At 41.2% G+C, this 17,860-nt stretch overlaps 1 protein-coding gene across 1 annotated transcript in view; it reads right to left on the bottom strand.

Moving 5' to 3' along the window:
* Nucleotides 1-17,860, bottom strand: part of zbbx (zinc finger, B-box domain containing) — a gene marked incomplete at its 3' end in the record, with an annotated part of 49,871 nt that overhangs the window by 1,731 nt on the left and 30,280 nt on the right. Inside the window, exons 9-14 of the mRNA XM_079565334.1 lie at nt 14,176-14,347; nt 11,268-11,406; nt 6,355-6,446; nt 484-605; nt 323-369; nt 124-245 (exon numbers count right to left, since the gene is read on the bottom strand). Coding sequence (XP_079421460.1) covers nt 124-245; nt 323-369; nt 484-605; nt 6,355-6,446; nt 11,268-11,406; nt 14,176-14,347 — 694 coding nt within the window. The remainder of the gene's footprint in view (nt 1-123; nt 246-322; nt 370-483; nt 606-6,354; nt 6,447-11,267; nt 11,407-14,175; nt 14,348-17,860) is intronic.

Here is a 17,860-nt window from a genome sequence, read left to right as displayed (position 1 = left end):
TCCATACAGACGAGCTTGTGACTCATTTGCTTCTAAAAACATTTTTTACCCATTAAAAAAAACACTGTAGTAAAAGCAATGTTCGTTTTTTATGCAGTTCAGTCAATTTATTTTAGCAGTTACCTGGACAATCTGCAGGAGATGTTTTGGTTTGTTTTGTTTCTCTTGGCAAAATCAATTCTTGAGTAGGGTTGTGGCTGCTGGACATCCTGTTTTGTGGATCAGCAGTCTGTTGGAAAGGGATTCTGAAAGAAAAACAAGTAACTTAAAACAATTTTTCATGAATTATCATTATTTTATATCTATCTTTTACTATTCTTACATTCTGTTGGCCAAACTCTTGGTCTCTGTATTCACAGCCTTGTCCTCCTATAGGGGAAGGCACAGATAAGGGACGGGTACACAATACCAGTGACAGATAAAGAAAGGAAGCAGTGGCAGTATGTTTGTGTGCGGTTGTGCTTTTGTTATTGTCATTCTCACCTCATCCAGAACCTCTATAGTGAGGCAGACTCCTGGCACAGAATGATCAAGTCCAGATCTTTGACGGGCAGTGGGGGCAGCAAACAGTGAAGTCAGATAACTGTGAACTTCCTGGTTCTCGGCTGCAAAGTTAGAGGCAGGTGAATTAGTTTTATTTAAGTATTTATGATCTTAGTTGTAATAATCGTGGTTGCAAGTTGAAAATATTTTTGCATGCATACTGTAGATTTGCCTCGCTCTCAAGGGATTTAAAGATCAACTAATACATTTAAGCCTCATGTCTAACTACGTTAAGTAAAGCAGCTGCAGGTCTCTGGATATGAGCTGGTGATTTGCCGCTCCCTCAGTCTGAGGAAAGGTGAGCCCACTCACAGCAAAGACGCATGGTTTTAAAGGCATTTTTCACCAATAATAGCATGTGTAATGAAAAAATAAAGCTTTTTTATTCCATGCTTATATAAGCTTAAATGTTCTACAATGTGGCTTGGATAACAAATCACTCTATGGCAAAAAACACATACTGTATCTTGATCAGTTAAAATTTCAACCTGAAAAGACTCACAGAAACTGAGTTTATTGGACATGAATCATAATTGAGGCTCAGACCCTGGCAGAAGATTGCATTAATGAATGCATATGAAATACACGGCAATGATGAATGTTAGACAGAATCTTTCCCCGGAGTCTGGATCCTGATGTGATAGAGGATGAGACATGGGACGGCCAGTTGACAACGACGAGCAGAGCCGAGGAGAGGCCAGGTGGAGGAGGGGTGGAGGAGGGGCGCAGCACAGCTGGGAAACAGCCAAATGATGGACGAGGAAGGTTAGGCTGAATGGCTGCGGTCATTCGCTGTCGCGAAGGTGTGGCTTGAGATGGGGCTGTGATTGGATGATTAGATGATTTGTGAAGAGCTGCCGGTGATGAGGCACTGAATGAATGCAGCAGGTAAGTTTTCCAGGTTGAATTTCTTGACTTGCCAAGTAAATAAGATCTGCCCGTGGATTAAGTATTTTTAGACTTTTTTTCATTCAGACCAAACTCAGTGGTGGTAAGCTACTATTGTGGGGTAGACTGATGCAAGGCTACCAATCTGCACCATCGGCCCCTCCGACCACCACCAACCACTCACTCACAAACTACACTCATTCTGGCCTATTGTAAATGTTTTTAGTGGTAGGGGAAGCTGGAGTACCTGGAGCAAACCTACGCGGACACAGCGGGAACATGCAAACTTCAAGAAAGACCCCGTCCGGCAGGGGTCGAACCTGGGACAATCTAGCCGTGAAGCACGAGCGTGAACTTCTGCGCCACCGTTCTGACCAATACTCAAATGTAGAAAACGATACTTATTTCTAGATTATTTTTTTGTCCTACTATTCCTACTTTAAGAGGTTAAAGGGACTAGATGCAAGCTGGACATTTTATACTCACTACTGCCACCTCAGGTCTTGCGCGTAAGTGCAGGTTCTATATTAAGCTCGTGCATGACGGCACTTCGGACCCGAATTAACACCTTTTTGAGTGACAGTGCAGGATTTTAGAGGCAGTTGTGGTGAATAGGTCTGGGCTCATTCTACACATTAGGACATTGCTGGACCATGTAGGGGGAGGAAAATACTTATTTTTTGCATTTTTTTAAACTCTGTATAGTCCCTTTAAACATGAGTACTAATAATAATTGCAAGAAATCATCAACATTTTACACCAAATAGTATTCTTGAAACAGCTAAATTATCAGTGGCCTAGAGCTGGAGAATCATCTAAAACCCGCTCTCATGATAATTTCCTATCTGCCGCTCTCATCGGTGTTGTCACTCCGCATTACCTGAGTGCCACGGAGCCCCTCTCAAAGTCTCCCCCTAACAGCCCATCTACCACGTCGCCACATGGGTCTGACAGCTCGGGAAAAATGAGAATTTAAAACAAGGGAGCGCGCGCAACATGAATCCGCCAAACAGCTTTTATTATTCATGGACACACTGGGCCCGGCCTTTCATATTCAAAGGCACAAGAAGAGAAGAAACTTTGCAACCTGTTGTAAGTGCTGCTGCGTAGAAATGGCTGAAGCAGGTGGAAGGCATAATTTATTAGACGCTTCCCCAGACACTGTTGTCAGGTCTTGCATCTGCACAGAGCTGTCTACACAACAATGGGCCCAATTATTACGTTGTGAAGGCAATAAATTTGGGGAAATGAATAAAAATCGTTAGAGATTCATTTTAGATAATGGGTTTGGGCGGTCTCTGTCATGCAAAAAAAATAAGCAAAAATAGTTGCTTACTTAACTTGTCTAAACCAATGCACATTTAAGTCACAATATTGTGCTTTATTTTAGCTTTTTAAATTACTTTTGGACACCTTTCTCTTCATTTATTTTTTGTAGAATAACTTAAAATATTGCCGATTAACATAAAAATAAATTTGAAAAAAGAGAAAGTCACTATAATTTGAAAGGACCAGACATCTTTAAAAAAAAAAAGAAAAAAACAGGTTCAATTCCAAAGCCATGGAATGAACCGTCACAGTGAAAGGAATTAGTTTATGGAATAAAGAAATAATAATAAGAGTCAGAAACTCTTCTGGCATTTAAGAAACACATAAAAGCTACAATGTTGAAGAAGATTAGACTTGGACATGAATGATGTGGGATATTTGATTTAAAGAAACATGAATATGATGGGTTTTGTATTTTGAATATTCGTAAATACTGTACATAAAATTCAAATTGTAAATATTTAGAGAGTTGGATATATATGACGAGAGATTGTTTGAAACTCGCTCGATGGACAGAGGAGTGAAATAAAAAAATGTCACATAAAGTGCTTTGTGACAATGAAATGTGAAAATGCATATCACAAACCGCAACTTCAGTATAGGTTTACATAAGTCTGAACTTTAACCTACTGGTACTCCTTTTGCTTTTTTATGCTGCTCAAATAAACAAAATTAACTAAACTAACCAACAAGTTTCTAAAGTACCTCCAGGGCCTTAGTTCTGAGATGTAAGTTTTAAAACAAAGGTACAGTAGCAAGATTCAAACATGCTAAATTATGTAGGGAAGACCATTTGACCACAGACAATTCAACCTGGTAGACTAATTTCAGCATCACATACCTCCAGCCAATGATCGTTTGCGAGAGGGTCACACCTCCACCTCAGCCATCAGCATAAGAGCTGCACCTCCGCATCAGCCAATCATCGCTCTCGGTCCCACTTTCAAGCCCCAGCAATCATGGTTTGTTCGCTTCCCAGCTGCGCTGCGACCCACCTCCGCCCCGTCTCCACCTCTTCTGCCCACGGCTTCTCTCTGCTGTATCCTTCACGGGTTTCCTATACCACCACCAGTGTCCAGGCTCCGGGGTAGACATCCCTAACTCCAAGCTGTTCATCCATACTGACTTTCATACACACATCAAGGTCTACGATGGGGTCTGATCGGCAAAAAAGTCTAAAAATGGTGTTTGGACTTTAAAAACCCGTAAAAAGTTCATGAATGTTGACACTCTGGCGTATGCAGGATTCCAAAAACATGCACACAAAAAACATAACAGGGACATCAAATTAAATCATCAAAAAATTAATATACTGTAGCTATTCTCCTCATACAGTATGTGTAAGTTTGCAAGAGATAGAAAATTGTTTGCGTATTTCATTCCGAGTCTCTGTAATTATTTCAGTCAGTGTTATTTATTGAAAATGTTCCTGTCAGGCTTAACAAAATATGCCCATTGCCGCAGGCGCTGAGCTGAATGCTAGATTATTTAAAATACCTGCATGCACTTAAGCAGCAGGGACACCTTCGGAGAATTCTGAATCATTTATGAACACAAAACAAGCTGGGATTTTTTTTTTTTTTTTTAATTAGGAAAAGTTAACTACAGAATAGCTTAGGATAAACTGTGGAATTGAAAGCACAATAATCAACATAACTTATCAACAATGAGTGCTGCTGATAAATATGTATTTTGAGTGGTTCTCAAACTGTGGTATGTGTACCACTAGAGCAGGGGTGTCCAAACTTTTTTCATGGGGGGGCCGCATTTTGAAGCATATACGGGGTGAGGGGCCACAGATAGGTGGTCAGTGACGCGAAACCTTCGATTAGGTCTATCTAGCAGAGGTTTAAGTTGTTCCCCACACCTATTTATGATTAAAACCTTAATGCCAGCTCTGTCTCACAATAAAATGTTAGTTGTTAGGTTAGAATTGTGTAGAATTATGGAACCTGAATTAAAAAGGACCATCTCTGGTAATGTGTGACGATTCAACAAACCAAAAATTGGTCTGAGGCCGTATTTGGCCCCCGGGCCTCACTTTGGACACCCCTGAGAGGTGCGTGGGCTTTTTCAGGTGGTACTCAGAGTCATCTGCAAGTTGGACTTATAAGCCATGTGTATGTACTGTGCAATTTTAGCCGCCTGCGACAAACTATCACTCGCCATGAGGGAAAATCATAGATCGTAGGTCGTACACTGAGACAGGGACAAAGAATCAAAATAGAAGAGTTGTACGACCAGAGATGAGCTGTGTCCGACATCAGACAGTTTCTGATATTTTTGAATGGCTAGTCGTAGAGTGAGCCTCTTCTCATAGCAAACAGGATCTCTGACAGTGTCCCGTCATCACCACACACCGCCAGAGTCATAAGCAACAGAGGCAAGGCAATGAGCGTGTCCAACTCCGCATTTTACAGGACTTTCCCTACACTTTTCCACGAAAATAAACCCCATTAGCATGCGGCACTCTCCTTAACTTAAAGAGACTAGATGCAAGTTGGCCATTTTATACACACTACTGCCACCTCAGGTCATACGTGTAACTGCACCTTCTATATTAAGCTCTTGCATGACGGCACTTTGGACCCGAAGTAACAACTTTTTGAGTGACAGTGCAGGATTTAAGAGGCAGTTGTGGTGAACAGTTCTGAGCTCATTCTACACATTAGGACATTGCTGGAACATGTAGGGGGAGGAAAATACATAGTTTTAACATTTTTAAACTCTGTATAGTCCCTTTAACACTCACACTGTGCAGCCTGAAACTGCTACGAAAAAACTTTGATCGTAGCTATGATTCTCTCTTTGAATTATCGCACAATGGAGATGAGTGCAGCTCATGGTTAGAACAATTTCATTAATGCTTTGGCAATGCATTTAATAAGATGCTTTTCCTGGTTTAGATACTAGAAACTAATATAGTGTATTCATGACAATTTTTACACCTCACAACTTCCCACAATCCCAAAAAATTAACTATACCCAGACTTAATTATTAGTCTGGACTTAGCAAAGGAATGAATTTCTATTTGTTCAAAATGAAAGTGTGCTATGATTATGAAAGTGTGTTTCTTGGATAATTGGGTGCCGGAGCGTTTAGCTTTCCCCAAACTTTATTTGAGAAACTAGAATTTGCACGGGGAAAGGGGGCATCCAAGGACACGCCCATGAGTTGACAGAGTTGCCGCTTGACAGCTGCTGGGTCGAAGGTGGGGTCGAGACATCCAGGGCACCCCCCCTGACTGATGAGCTTTAGGGCCAGACAAACAGCACCTCCGGCCCCGCTCTCATCCGCACCATCCTTCCTCGCAGCTCCCCGTCACGGCCCGAGCATCTTTCTAACTCCCACAATCAGCGCCGGTGATTACCCTTCACCGGGCCACGGACGGATAGGCAACACGGCCGTTTTTGATCTCCCCGTGTGTGCGTGCGGGTCATCTGTCAGGCCGCCCCGTACTGCTTTCCGTTTGGATGTCGGGAGTCGGAGGAGGTGAGTGTGTTTGTCGAGGTGATAAGTCGACATGCTTGTTACGGGTCCAGGAGGTGCTGCGGATGTACAGCGCTGTGTAAATGGATGAGTGAGTGTATTACCTGTCAGACCGGGCTCCAGATCTTTCTCAGGGCTTGGTGGGAGTGGTTTCACATGTGCGTTGGTCACAGGCGGGGGGAGTTCCACTGGAGTCCTGAAAGAACATAAGCAGAATTTTAACCAGGAAGGACGCATTTTCCTCAAGGGAAGCGCTATAGTACACTCAGAAATGACTTGTCTTGTAGTATCAGGTCACAACATCCAAAAACTGTGTTTTTTACTTAAAGCATGAATCAGTTGTTCTCCATGTACCACTGGTGGGAACCCCTGTCATAGAACACCTATCCAATTATATCCTCATTTTTATTTCATTATATTAAAGTCTAAAGAACAGTCTAAGGCTGGCGCTGGCAGCAGAGATGCAGTATCCATAAAAACCTTGGATACACTTTCAATGCATCAGCTTTTCTTTATTTTCAACACTATTTACATTGTGTGATTCTCATTGAAGACATTAAAGTATGAATGAACACATAGGACAATGTAGGAAACAAAAAAGGGTTTCTCAATGAGCGTCCCATCACAAATGGTTTTGAACAGTCTCCGAAGTCAAAATTATTTCTGGCAACTACATTGTGAAGCCCATTGAGAAAATATCAAAAGTAGTAATCAAAGCAAAAGGCGGCTATTTTGAAGAATTTATTCCAACTTTTTTATTTCAACACATAATTCCATTCAGTGAGAATCCACAATGTAAATGGTCTTGAAATAAAAGAAGCACCAATACATAAAAAATGAATGACGTGTACTGTATATTTTAGCTATCAGCCATTTCATACATTCAGACTAATGAAGCCTAAGCGGAACTTCAACCTGGAAGACTAATAATTGCCCTCAGTTTAAGCCTACACTGTTCATGGCTTGTCCGCTTCCCATCTGTGCTGCGACCCACCTCCACCCCTTCGCTGCATCATCCATCTATGCCTTCACGCCGCTACGTCAATTCACCGGTCTCCTGTACCACCACCAGTGTCCAGGCTCCGGGGGAAGACATCCCTAACTCTAACCTACCCATCAATACTAGCTTTAATCCATATATCGATGTCTACTGCCGGGGTCTGAACGCCAAAAATATATGTCAATACATCTTTCTAATTACTGCTTTTGTGTCTATATGAGTCTATCCAGGTTAAAATGGCCTTACAGATCCATCAACAACCATAAACATCCAAATCTTCAGCATCAACTTAAAACATGTTCAGACAGGACATGTTTCAATAGGACTACTACTAATATGGAATCCTTACTTTATAGAACACACGTCATTTTTGTAGTTTGAAGAGCGCAGCGTCTTTCTCAAAGAATTGCAGCCCTAGCAATTTGTAAATAGCAGCCAAAAATATAGTGATTCTGATTAAATTGCCATTAATATTGCAGTGCTGCCATCCAAGCCCAATCCTTACATTTGATGGATGCAGACTATATTAGAGCCGGTGACACTTGCATACCTAAACAGTGCGGGTTTTGTCTCCTTTTCCCACTGTATTCTTCACTCTGTCCTTCTCTATCTTGCCCGTATCTCTGCTTCCTTTATCCTCGTCTAATCTGACCAAAGGCCGCCGAGACTTTATAAGCAGCTCTGGTTCTGCCCACGAGGGGTGACTTGCAAAGTTTTTAGCAGCTCCTATATTTCTTCTTACTTGCCCAATATTTATCTTTTTTGTCTAGTAATGTGCTTATATTTAATCTTGCTCTTCTTATTCAGTTTTAATCCCTTGCTCTTTCCATTCCTCTCTCCCCCTTCCTGCACTTGCCCCCAGGATATTTGCATTAAAGCTTTTGCTCGCCTGTGCCGCAAAAGAACCATGTTGCTCTTTGTGGTCTGCGGTTCGACGTTTCTTTGGCTACTTTTTAGTTAAAATGTAGTTCAGAAAAAATGGTTTATCTCCAACAGCTGCAGATTTAGGTTTCTTAAAATGCCAGGTTCGATCCAGATGAAAACACTTTTTTTCTTTTTTAAAGCGCACTAAATTACTGGGCTGCTCTGTGAGGATGTGCTGGAGGGGAAAAGTTCGCAAGAGTCATCAATGTGCCATCAAATATTTATCAGACTCCGTGGAGGATTGGATGCAAGTGGGACTGCTCACATGCCATCTCCTGAAAACCCCACTCACTACTGGAGATATCTGCTGAATTATGTAAAGGTATGCATAAAACAAGACAAAATTGAAAATGAATGATAAAAGCTAAATTCACGCATTGCATAAGATGCGGTGTGATAAATATGACGGAACCATTTTGCTGCGCAAAGGGCAGTGGTATGGTTTTTAGACAAAGCACTGGATAATATGGATGAACAATGTATAAAAGCAGGGTCAGTGTGTCAGTGTCTGTGGTGCATCCCAATGTTTAAGCCACAGCAAACCGCTTTGAGAACAGTGGGGTCCAGATTGCAGCAAAGGAGAAACGGTTTGAGAGAAGATTCAAAAAGGCAGTCTTTACAGTCCATTGAATCGATGCAGCTGGAAAACGACATGAATTGTGTGGAAGATGGTTTCCAGAATTTCCAGTTCTCTTCACTGTCAAATTGTAGTTAAAGGCTCTATACCTGGTTTTATTTCTAGAAATGGAACGGAATGTGATTTGTCCTCCTTAAGTATATTGTAAACTCAAACAAATGTGGGAAAAAACGCTGTGCTAATTATTTGTATCCCTGAAAGGTGACCCTGCAAGTTGTGAAATTTGCCTATAAACTCATCCTTGTGACAAATTTGGATAAGTAAGGGATAATGTATGGAACGCTGGTCATTATCGGGAAAATAAGTACCGACAGGGCAAACCAGACCCAGACGTGAAGCAAAGGTTTGTTTCGCTTATTATACGGCTATTTGCCAACAGAACGCACACAAATCAAACTTCATACACTTATATGAAGGCCAAAAGGTTTATTTAATGATTTCCGCGGCAAATAGTTCCCAAAAGTTCGCGCATTGATTCCAGGCAGTGTGGCTAGGCTAGTAGCAGCAAGGCTAGCTACTTGGTTGAAGGTGCAGTTGGAGAGGAGGAATGGTGGTGGTGAATCTCTGGGTAAGTTAAAAGTCGGACTCCTGTTAACTTCACGAACGATTCCCCCAACTTCTCTTGCAGGGACGAGGACAGAGATAATGTCCTCTACTACTACTTGCGGGGAGATATGAAAGACCTGTATTACAAGCACAAACTCTGTTGCCCTTGGCAGCGGTCATTATTTTTCAGGGGTCCTCGAGCAGAAAATAATAACCGGTAGAATGTTGGAAAATCTTATTCAAGTCAATGGAGCGTTCTACTTGCATTGTGAAGAGCCGTATAATAAAGAACAATAAGGGGGAAAAGTCTACATATCCTTTAAATGCTGAATTTGTGACCCGGCTGGATAATGGATGCGTTTGCCGCTAATGTAGTCACTCCTGGTAGACTGCAGACCAATTCCTGAAAACTAGTCTAAACCCTTGGGGCCAGTCACCAATCTTATAGGTGCCAGAGATTAAGACCTATACCTTTTTTTTATCAAATGCATTTTCTGTCCGTGACTCCTTCCTTTTACTTTGCCCCCTTGCACACTTCAGCAGAAGCTTGTTAAAATTCAACCTCTCTGTGTCTCTCCATTAGTGCGTGCCACAATCTCAGCTCCGGGCGTATTGCACTCCAGATTGGCTCTCCAGTCTATCCCACAGTTAAAGGCAGCGGACTCTGAGGAGTTACAGCATTCCCAGTCCTTGCAAGTCGACGTGTCTCAAACTGCTGCCCCGTTTCCCCCCAGCTCCACGGCCCCCCCGAAAGGAGCTGCTTAAATAAAGGCTGTAATAATGGGCGGCGCAGAAGCCGGCGGCCCTCTGGCAGTGAGGTGCACAATAACGGCTGAGAAACGGCGATGTTCACTGGCAGCCTGAGCAGGGCAACTATACAGCGCTGCCAGGAGAGGATGATGGAAGGAGAAATGCATAGTGCGCTGTAGGAAATAGAAATAGACTAGTAAGCTGTGTCAACTGGTTGTCGTCTGTTTTCATTGGAAAATCACAGAAAAAGCAAACTGCAAAAGTTAAACCTGGGAATTACCACAGCATATGAACAGAAGATAATATTTTAATCCCTGCATCCCTAAAATGACAATATATATTTCAGGGCTAGTATTTTGCTTCATTCGCACACAGTAATCCTGCTGATGTTGGCCATTTCTTCTTCTACTGCAAAAGTACTTAGATGAGTATTTCCTTTCTCACTCACCAAGTGTCTTTTATATCCATAGACATTAAGCATTAAAATGTGAAATATCAATGCTGAAGGGAACACTACAAAGGAGCAAATATCAAGCATTGGCTTAAATGCAATGAAAATTAAATTTCAATTCAATCACCTATTTAGACTTTGTTCCTGATCTGACCAAGTTTACTTTTCTAGTTTGATGAAATTTCAGACTGGTTTTAAGGTAATCTTGCTTGAAATAAGAAAGTAGAACTGCCAATCCTACCAATTTTCTTACCTCATGGTCAAAGAAAATGACCTAAAATAAAGATGAAATGTAGTGAAACGAGTCAGAAACATGTCTGAACAAGTGAAATAATCTAGGTCAAAAGCCCAACTAAATCTTAACTCGTCAGAACAACCTTATGCTCTAACTTTTTGAGCAAAATATCAAAAACTTTGACTTTTTGGCAGACAATGTTTTCCATATTTTCCGCTCATTAAAAACGTAACTGGAGAAGGTTTTCATCTGCACACATTTCAGTAATACTGCATAGTTCACAAATCGCATATATAGGGTGAAAATGGGCTTTCCAAAACAATAGATGGCCTAACTTTTACTGTATGACATTCAGCCACAAATCTTGTTTTCTGGCTCCTACCTGTAAATGTATTATTTGTCTCAAGGGTGCCCAGCTTAGATTCTCTGACAGGGGCACTATGCATGCATCCAAATGTGTGCTTTTGTCCCTACCTGCGATGCTTCTTGAGAAGTAATCTGTCCATAAGAGTAAGCCCGTGTTCTGCAAACTCAACTCTGACAAGCACTTTTGGCCCCGCACCTCCTCCGCCCGGAGACAGGTCAGCCTGGGTCGGCACATCGGACACTGTCACTGGAGAAATGTGAGAAAACAGTTGCGATATTAGTACGAAAGGGCACCAAAGTGTAGCCCTCAGGAAAGGACAAACCAGGTAAACCAAAGTAGATATAGGGATTTATTCGCTGTCTGCAGCACACCTTGGGAGGTGTGAAGACGCATTGTCACAACAGGCTCCTATGGGAGCAGGGAAACTTGTATACAACAGAACAGAAAGAGACAGAAGATTCACAGGCCACACAAGTTGTTTCAAAGCTTATAAAAGGAGTACAAAGCAATGGCTGTGTTTATCTCGTTTTGAACCGAGCAGGGGGATAGATAGGAGACACAGTGGGTTGCATAAGTATGGGCCCCCCTTTAACTTTTTGACATTTTGCCACGCTATGGACCAGAAACATAAATATATTGAATTGAAATTTTATGTCGAAGTTGCACACTAAGTGACACACACAATCGTGAAGTGAAATGAAATTTAAACATGATTCAGATTCAGATTTCCTTTTAGTGCAAACAATTGCCTTCAGAAGGTGCCTGATGATTTCTGGATGATCACATGTTGACCCAATCACTAAACAGAGTCTACTTGTGTGTAATCTAATGTCAGTTCAAATACAGCTGCTCTGTGATGGTCTCAGAGGTCTGTTAAGAGACTATTGGGGAGCAGACAGCATCATGAAGTCCAAAAACACACCAGACAGGTCCGGGATAAAGTTATTGAGAAGTTTCCAAAGCTTTGAACATCTCTGAAAGTACAGTTAAATTCACCATCCAAGAATGGAAAGAGTATGGCATCACTGCAAACCTACAAAGACTCGGCCATCCTCCAAAACTTACTGACCGAACAAGACAGCACTGATCACAGCTGTTACCAAGAAGCCTATGATGACCCTGGATGAACTGCAGAGAGCTACGAGCTGTAGCTCTCTGCATGTGGGGGAAACTGTCCACAGAACAACTATTAGTCGTACACTGCACAAATATGGCCTTTATTGCAGAGTGGCTAGAACAAACCATTTTTAAAAGAAAACTATAAGAAGTCCTGTTTACTGTTTCCAGAAGCCAGCAAACGGGACTTCTTATGGTTTTCTTTTAAAAATGCCACCCTGCCATAAGGCCAAATTTGTGCCATGTACGACTAATAGTTGTTCTGTGGACAGTTTCCCCCACCTGAGCTGTAGCTCTCTGCAGTTCACCCAGGGTCATCATAGGCTTCTTGATAACAGCTGTGGTCAGTGTTGTCCTTGTTAAAAAGAAAGGTTAAGAAGAAATATCCTGTGATTGTATGCTGCTTTGTGGGCACAAATGCCACATAAATATAGGTCTCAACTAGAGGTGGGCAATATATGGGCTATAAGATAGTATTGAAATTGCTGTTTGGAAGATATTTACAATATCGAGTTCATCTCCAATGTCAAGAAATGTGGAAAGAAAGTTTTGTTAGGAGCAATTGGAAAATAAATTGATAGCAATTTGTTGATGGGGGAAAAAGTGGGGGAAAAAGGTATAAAAAATGGGGGGAAAAAGGCAAAATATGAATGAAAAACTGGGAAAATTGGAAGAAATTTTGGGGGAAAATATTGTGGAAAAATGTGAAAAGTGTTTTTATGCCCTTTTGTCTCTTTTTGAGCGACAAACTTAATGTAGATGTTTGCAGCACATTTTTGCACTGTTCTGATGGTTTGCAAAAATATCATCATCAATATCAATTCATCATCGTTATCGAAAACGTCCCCTTCGCGGTAAGATCCAGGTCACTCAATGACTTCCCTCCCTATAATTGTGTGAAAAAAATTTGTAAAGCAAAATTGTTTTTGGTGACAACCAATGACTACTGATATGAATACTACTGTTGAGACTAGGGCGATATCTCAGTATTTATCAAAGGTATATTTATTGCCCTTTTGTCTAAAGTAAGAAGAAACTACCAGTAGGAGTAAAAGTATCTCGTGATAGGACCCTGTGGCCTTCAGAAGACTTGTACACAACAGGACAGAGAGAGAATGGGAAGCACAGAGGTAAGAATGTGTTATGATTGCACTCCACACACTTTTGGCAGTCCACAGTGGCAGCTTTAAATTGGGCCTCGGTGCCAGTGGCCTGACAGAAATAATTAGGGCTGGAGGGTCGGGCAGCAATTTGCAGGGCACCGCAAAAAAAAAAAGTAGAAAGAGAAGCAGAGATTGTCCAAGCAGTAAACCCAAGAAATCGGAGGCACACAACCTGGGATAATAACGCTAATAGCAAACAAAAACAGCACAAAAATAATGGTGCACGCGTGAGGAAAAAAAATGTTAAAGGCAGGAAAATTGCTAGCATGAGGCGATTAGTGCTTTGCCGCGAAATAAGGCCACGCAGAAAGCTCCTCTCATTATCTCCATATGTAGCAGCCGTGGATTACTCTCGTGCTGCAGCGGTAAGCACTTTTTTGTGAGGCCTTAACCGATCAGAGAGGAGACAGGGAAGAGTGGGGATCTGGAGGGAGATTGGGAAAACGGGATGCGTGGAGAAAAGTGAAGGTGGTAGGAGTTAATTTAACGTCTTTGAAATCTGCGAAGGGTAAAGTAGAGTCAAGTAGCATTAAGATGAATCCCATTATGTACCAAAATGACTTAATAGTGTTACAATGTTGCTCACTCGTAAAAGCACTTAACCTGGATTACTGCATTCTTCTTTTTGTATCGACTCCACCACAAAGCCTCCATTTGCTAGTGTTATGTCGTTAAAAGCCACTTCAAAATACTTCCCTCTCCCGACTTTTATAATCAGATATTCATTTTCATTTACCAGAGTGTGGCGGTGTCCACATGGGCACCTGTGCTGGGCTTGGAGCTGCTTCGCGCCATTGTTTTAGGGCCTCTTGGAAAGATTTGGCAGACTCTTCCTCGTCAAATGCGCCACTCAAGAGAGAAGGCTCATTGTCAGCCTTGCCGTTTTCCTCACCATGGACGATTAAAATCTGCATGCAAAGAGTAATAGGTAAAAATATTTAGCCATGTGGTCAAAATCAAAGCTAAACTTGACAGAGTTGTTAAACAGGGCAGTAAAATCACAGGCCAACAACAAACCAATTTGTCTCAGCATCACAGCAAAGCAGCGCATCGTCTCTGTCATGAGCTCACAGAGGACGATTGCATCCACTGTCCCACCACTTTGAGCTCCTTCCATCACAGCAGCGATACAGACTTCCTTGTGGCCAGAACCAGAAGTACAGGAATAATTGTGTGCCCTGTGCCATCCGGAAGCTGAATAACCTGTAACCCCTAATGTCGCTCAGTCTGTTCCATTCCTTCTCTTTTGATGAGGTGAATCTGCTGCTATGTGTCTGCAATGAACTGATTTTATAATGAACTTCAAAATATCATTTATTTTGTTATATTTGCTGGACAAATGTACCTGAATGAATGCGTGAGCAAGCCAAAGGCAAACGTCTGCCAGCAATGTGCAATGTGCATGGTAGACAATAATGTTTTTTCTATTCTATTGTATTCTTCAAACAACAATTAGTTGTTGCTAATTTTGTGATATACGTTTGTTAAAGCAGTACTAAGGAACTTGTTTACCTTAATAAATACTTTCCGTAGTCCCTCTGGGGGACAAGTGTTAATGGGATGATTGTGGGCTTTTTCATCTCTCCCTGGTGCCTCTGGCCAGAAAACCACAATTGCAACTTCGCTGCACTGGATCCGAGACCCCAATAGACACTAATAGAATCACGAAGAAGAAGGTAACAGGCTAACCGGCAAAGCTAACTAAGGGCTAGCACCACTTAAACAGTATTTACAGCCAAGTTTGATTGAAATAAATGATCTCCATTGTGTAATTGGATGTACAATATCCATCTCTCCCTTTGTCTTTTCTGTCAGCGTAGTATTTACTCTCACGGACAATTAATTAGTAAAAAACGCAACATGCTACGACACCTGCAGTGGGGCATGAGTTACTTCATGCTGCTGTAAGTGATGATGTCATCCCTCTACTTCTGGGTCCAACAGAGCTTAGCCCTATTCACTATGATGGGATTTAGCTAATTTTAACCTGCTATAGAGCCGACTACAAGGCTCTTTTTAAACACACAGAAATATTACATATACTCCGGATTTTCATTAGTGAGGCTTTTCTGGCATTAATTATCTTTTTGTTTTCCATACACAATGAAGGCTTAATTTAAATATAAAAATATCTTGAGAAATGGTGAGCTATTGTTCGAATAAGTTGTGTAAAACAGTTTATGACCTTTAATCTGTTGTTATCTCAGCAGGAGATTTAGATAAAGTTGCGTTCTTTGCTGTGTTTATCAGTGGAACTCTCAACAGTATGAACCAGGAAGTAGATACTTATTGTGTGTGATGTAACTCTTAACAAACGTATTGCTATGACATTCTGCTAATATGAAAAGTTCACAGTGCAGAGCAGCCAGTACCTCTCAACCACTTTCCAAATATCTCCCAAAAAGCTTTCTTTTTAAGGACGCTGTAAACTTTCAAATAGCACAATTCCAAATCGTGCCTTCATCCTTTGATTATTGTCAGATTTTACATCCAATTTATAGCATGTGGTCAATGACTGCCCATCAGTGACTCAGTGTCCGCCACATAATCTTGAAATATTTATTTGTATGAGACATCTCTAGTCCTTGATAGAAAATACCAGCTGTCCATTTCACCGTCCAACTGGAAGTCACTTGTCCCTTATGTGCATGAAGCCCAAAAAGCTACTCACTTAACTTAATCTTGACTTTCACACCGAATAAATCGAAGTCTTGGTTTGGAACATAAAGTTTAAAAAAGGGTATTAAGATTTTAAACTGATGAGCCCATCAAAATAAAGGACTTTTAGAAAATGTTTAGAATTTTGATACAGTTTTTTTCATACATATACATAGTTTTTTTTCCCAATTTTCTGTTCCCTCAATACCAAAGAGCACCTTCCAGCAGATAAGATAAGATTGAGATAAACTTCATGAGCATTTATCTTTGCCTTGATAGTCAGTTTTGCATGCCCTTCTAGCTATATTTTGAAAGCTATTCGAATTATCTTCTTGGTTGTGTGAAAACTGTACACCTAGAGAGGGAATAAAATTGTAAAACTGTGATAATTCTGCTTGTACTGCCTACTCCCAGTGCAGTGCAAAGTAACATATTCATAATATTGTGACCAACGGTTGACCGCGACCGTTTGAATGGCTGCTGAGAGAACAAGGCTAACTGCGCTCCATTCTATAAAGCCTGAAATGTCGATGTAACATTTTTGCCGGAGCCTGTTGGGGGCCATAAAGGTACATGGAGTTCACGAGGCTGCCTGTAGATACTGCCTGTGGACAGAACTTCAATTAGGGTTTGGTCTGGGGTCTTTCCTTTTGACTCTCGGGGAGGGGAGGTAACATTCACGCCGCGCCCAACCGCGCCTGACATATTTCTGCTTCGCGGTCACAGCACGTAAACGGTAAATGGATCCGAACCCCAGAGCTTTGTGCATCGATATCTGTTTAAAAAGAGTTTGAGTGAAGTATGAGGAAACTTTGAAATGGAAAGTGATCTCCTGCATTCAGGGAAAACTATTTACAGTCAACGGAATATAAATCTTGTGAAAAACAAAGCCGTGAAACATCAATCAAGGTAATCATTAAAGTAAAGTAATGGCTTTTATGTTTCAAAGCATATTTCTGAAAATGTATTCAGAAGTAAAACTGTACATCAAAATCTTCTGCGAGCTTACATTACTTTGTATGGCTTTTTTTTATATTCTCTCTCATCTATTCAATGTAGACACTGCAGCTCCTATAATGTAAATACAGATTCTATATTTTCCCACAATAGAGCCATAAAAAGGTGACACTAAATATTTAAACACTTGTGATTGTCATCAGATTAAAAGCATTTGTGGACCTAATCCCTTTTCCCAACCATCATGGTTCTGCATATTAGAGTTTCACTTTTGGATATTTCTTTTAAAGATAGTAAATTGTCCATGGCCTTCCAATTTGTCGGCATTGTCAAAATGTAGAATGTAGCAAAGATATTCATACTTTTTAGTTTTCAAGGACATCACTTGAAGGGAAGTAAGCACGGCAAAAGACCGCAAAATAACAGGCTTTAGGTTGAAAGACGACTTCTGAAAAATATATAATTTTGTTAAATAACAAAGTGCATTTGACAGGTTTTAATGCTTTTGAAAATATGAGTTATTTCTTATCTGTTGTATGTTAAGTTAAGTTAAACTTTATTAATCTCTGTAGAGAAATTAGTTCTCTGCATTTGACCCATCCTCAATGTCGCTGGGTGACCTGTAGAAGGTGAAGCCAGGCAGGTGGTCAGAAACACCTGGCTGAAGGATTAACCTATTGCACATGTTTTTACCACTAACCTACGCAGACACGGGGAGAACACGCAAACTCCACACAGTAAGGTCCCGTCCAGGTGGGAATCAAAACCGGGACCTTCAAGCTACGGAAACGAGCGCTAACCGAATG

The sequence above is a fragment of the Gobius niger genome (assembly GCF_951799975.1).
Source record: "Gobius niger genome assembly, chromosome: 1".
Lineage (NCBI taxonomy): Eukaryota > Metazoa > Chordata > Actinopteri > Gobiiformes > Gobiidae > Gobius > Gobius niger.
This window is presented reverse-complemented; position numbering and strand designations above follow the sequence as displayed.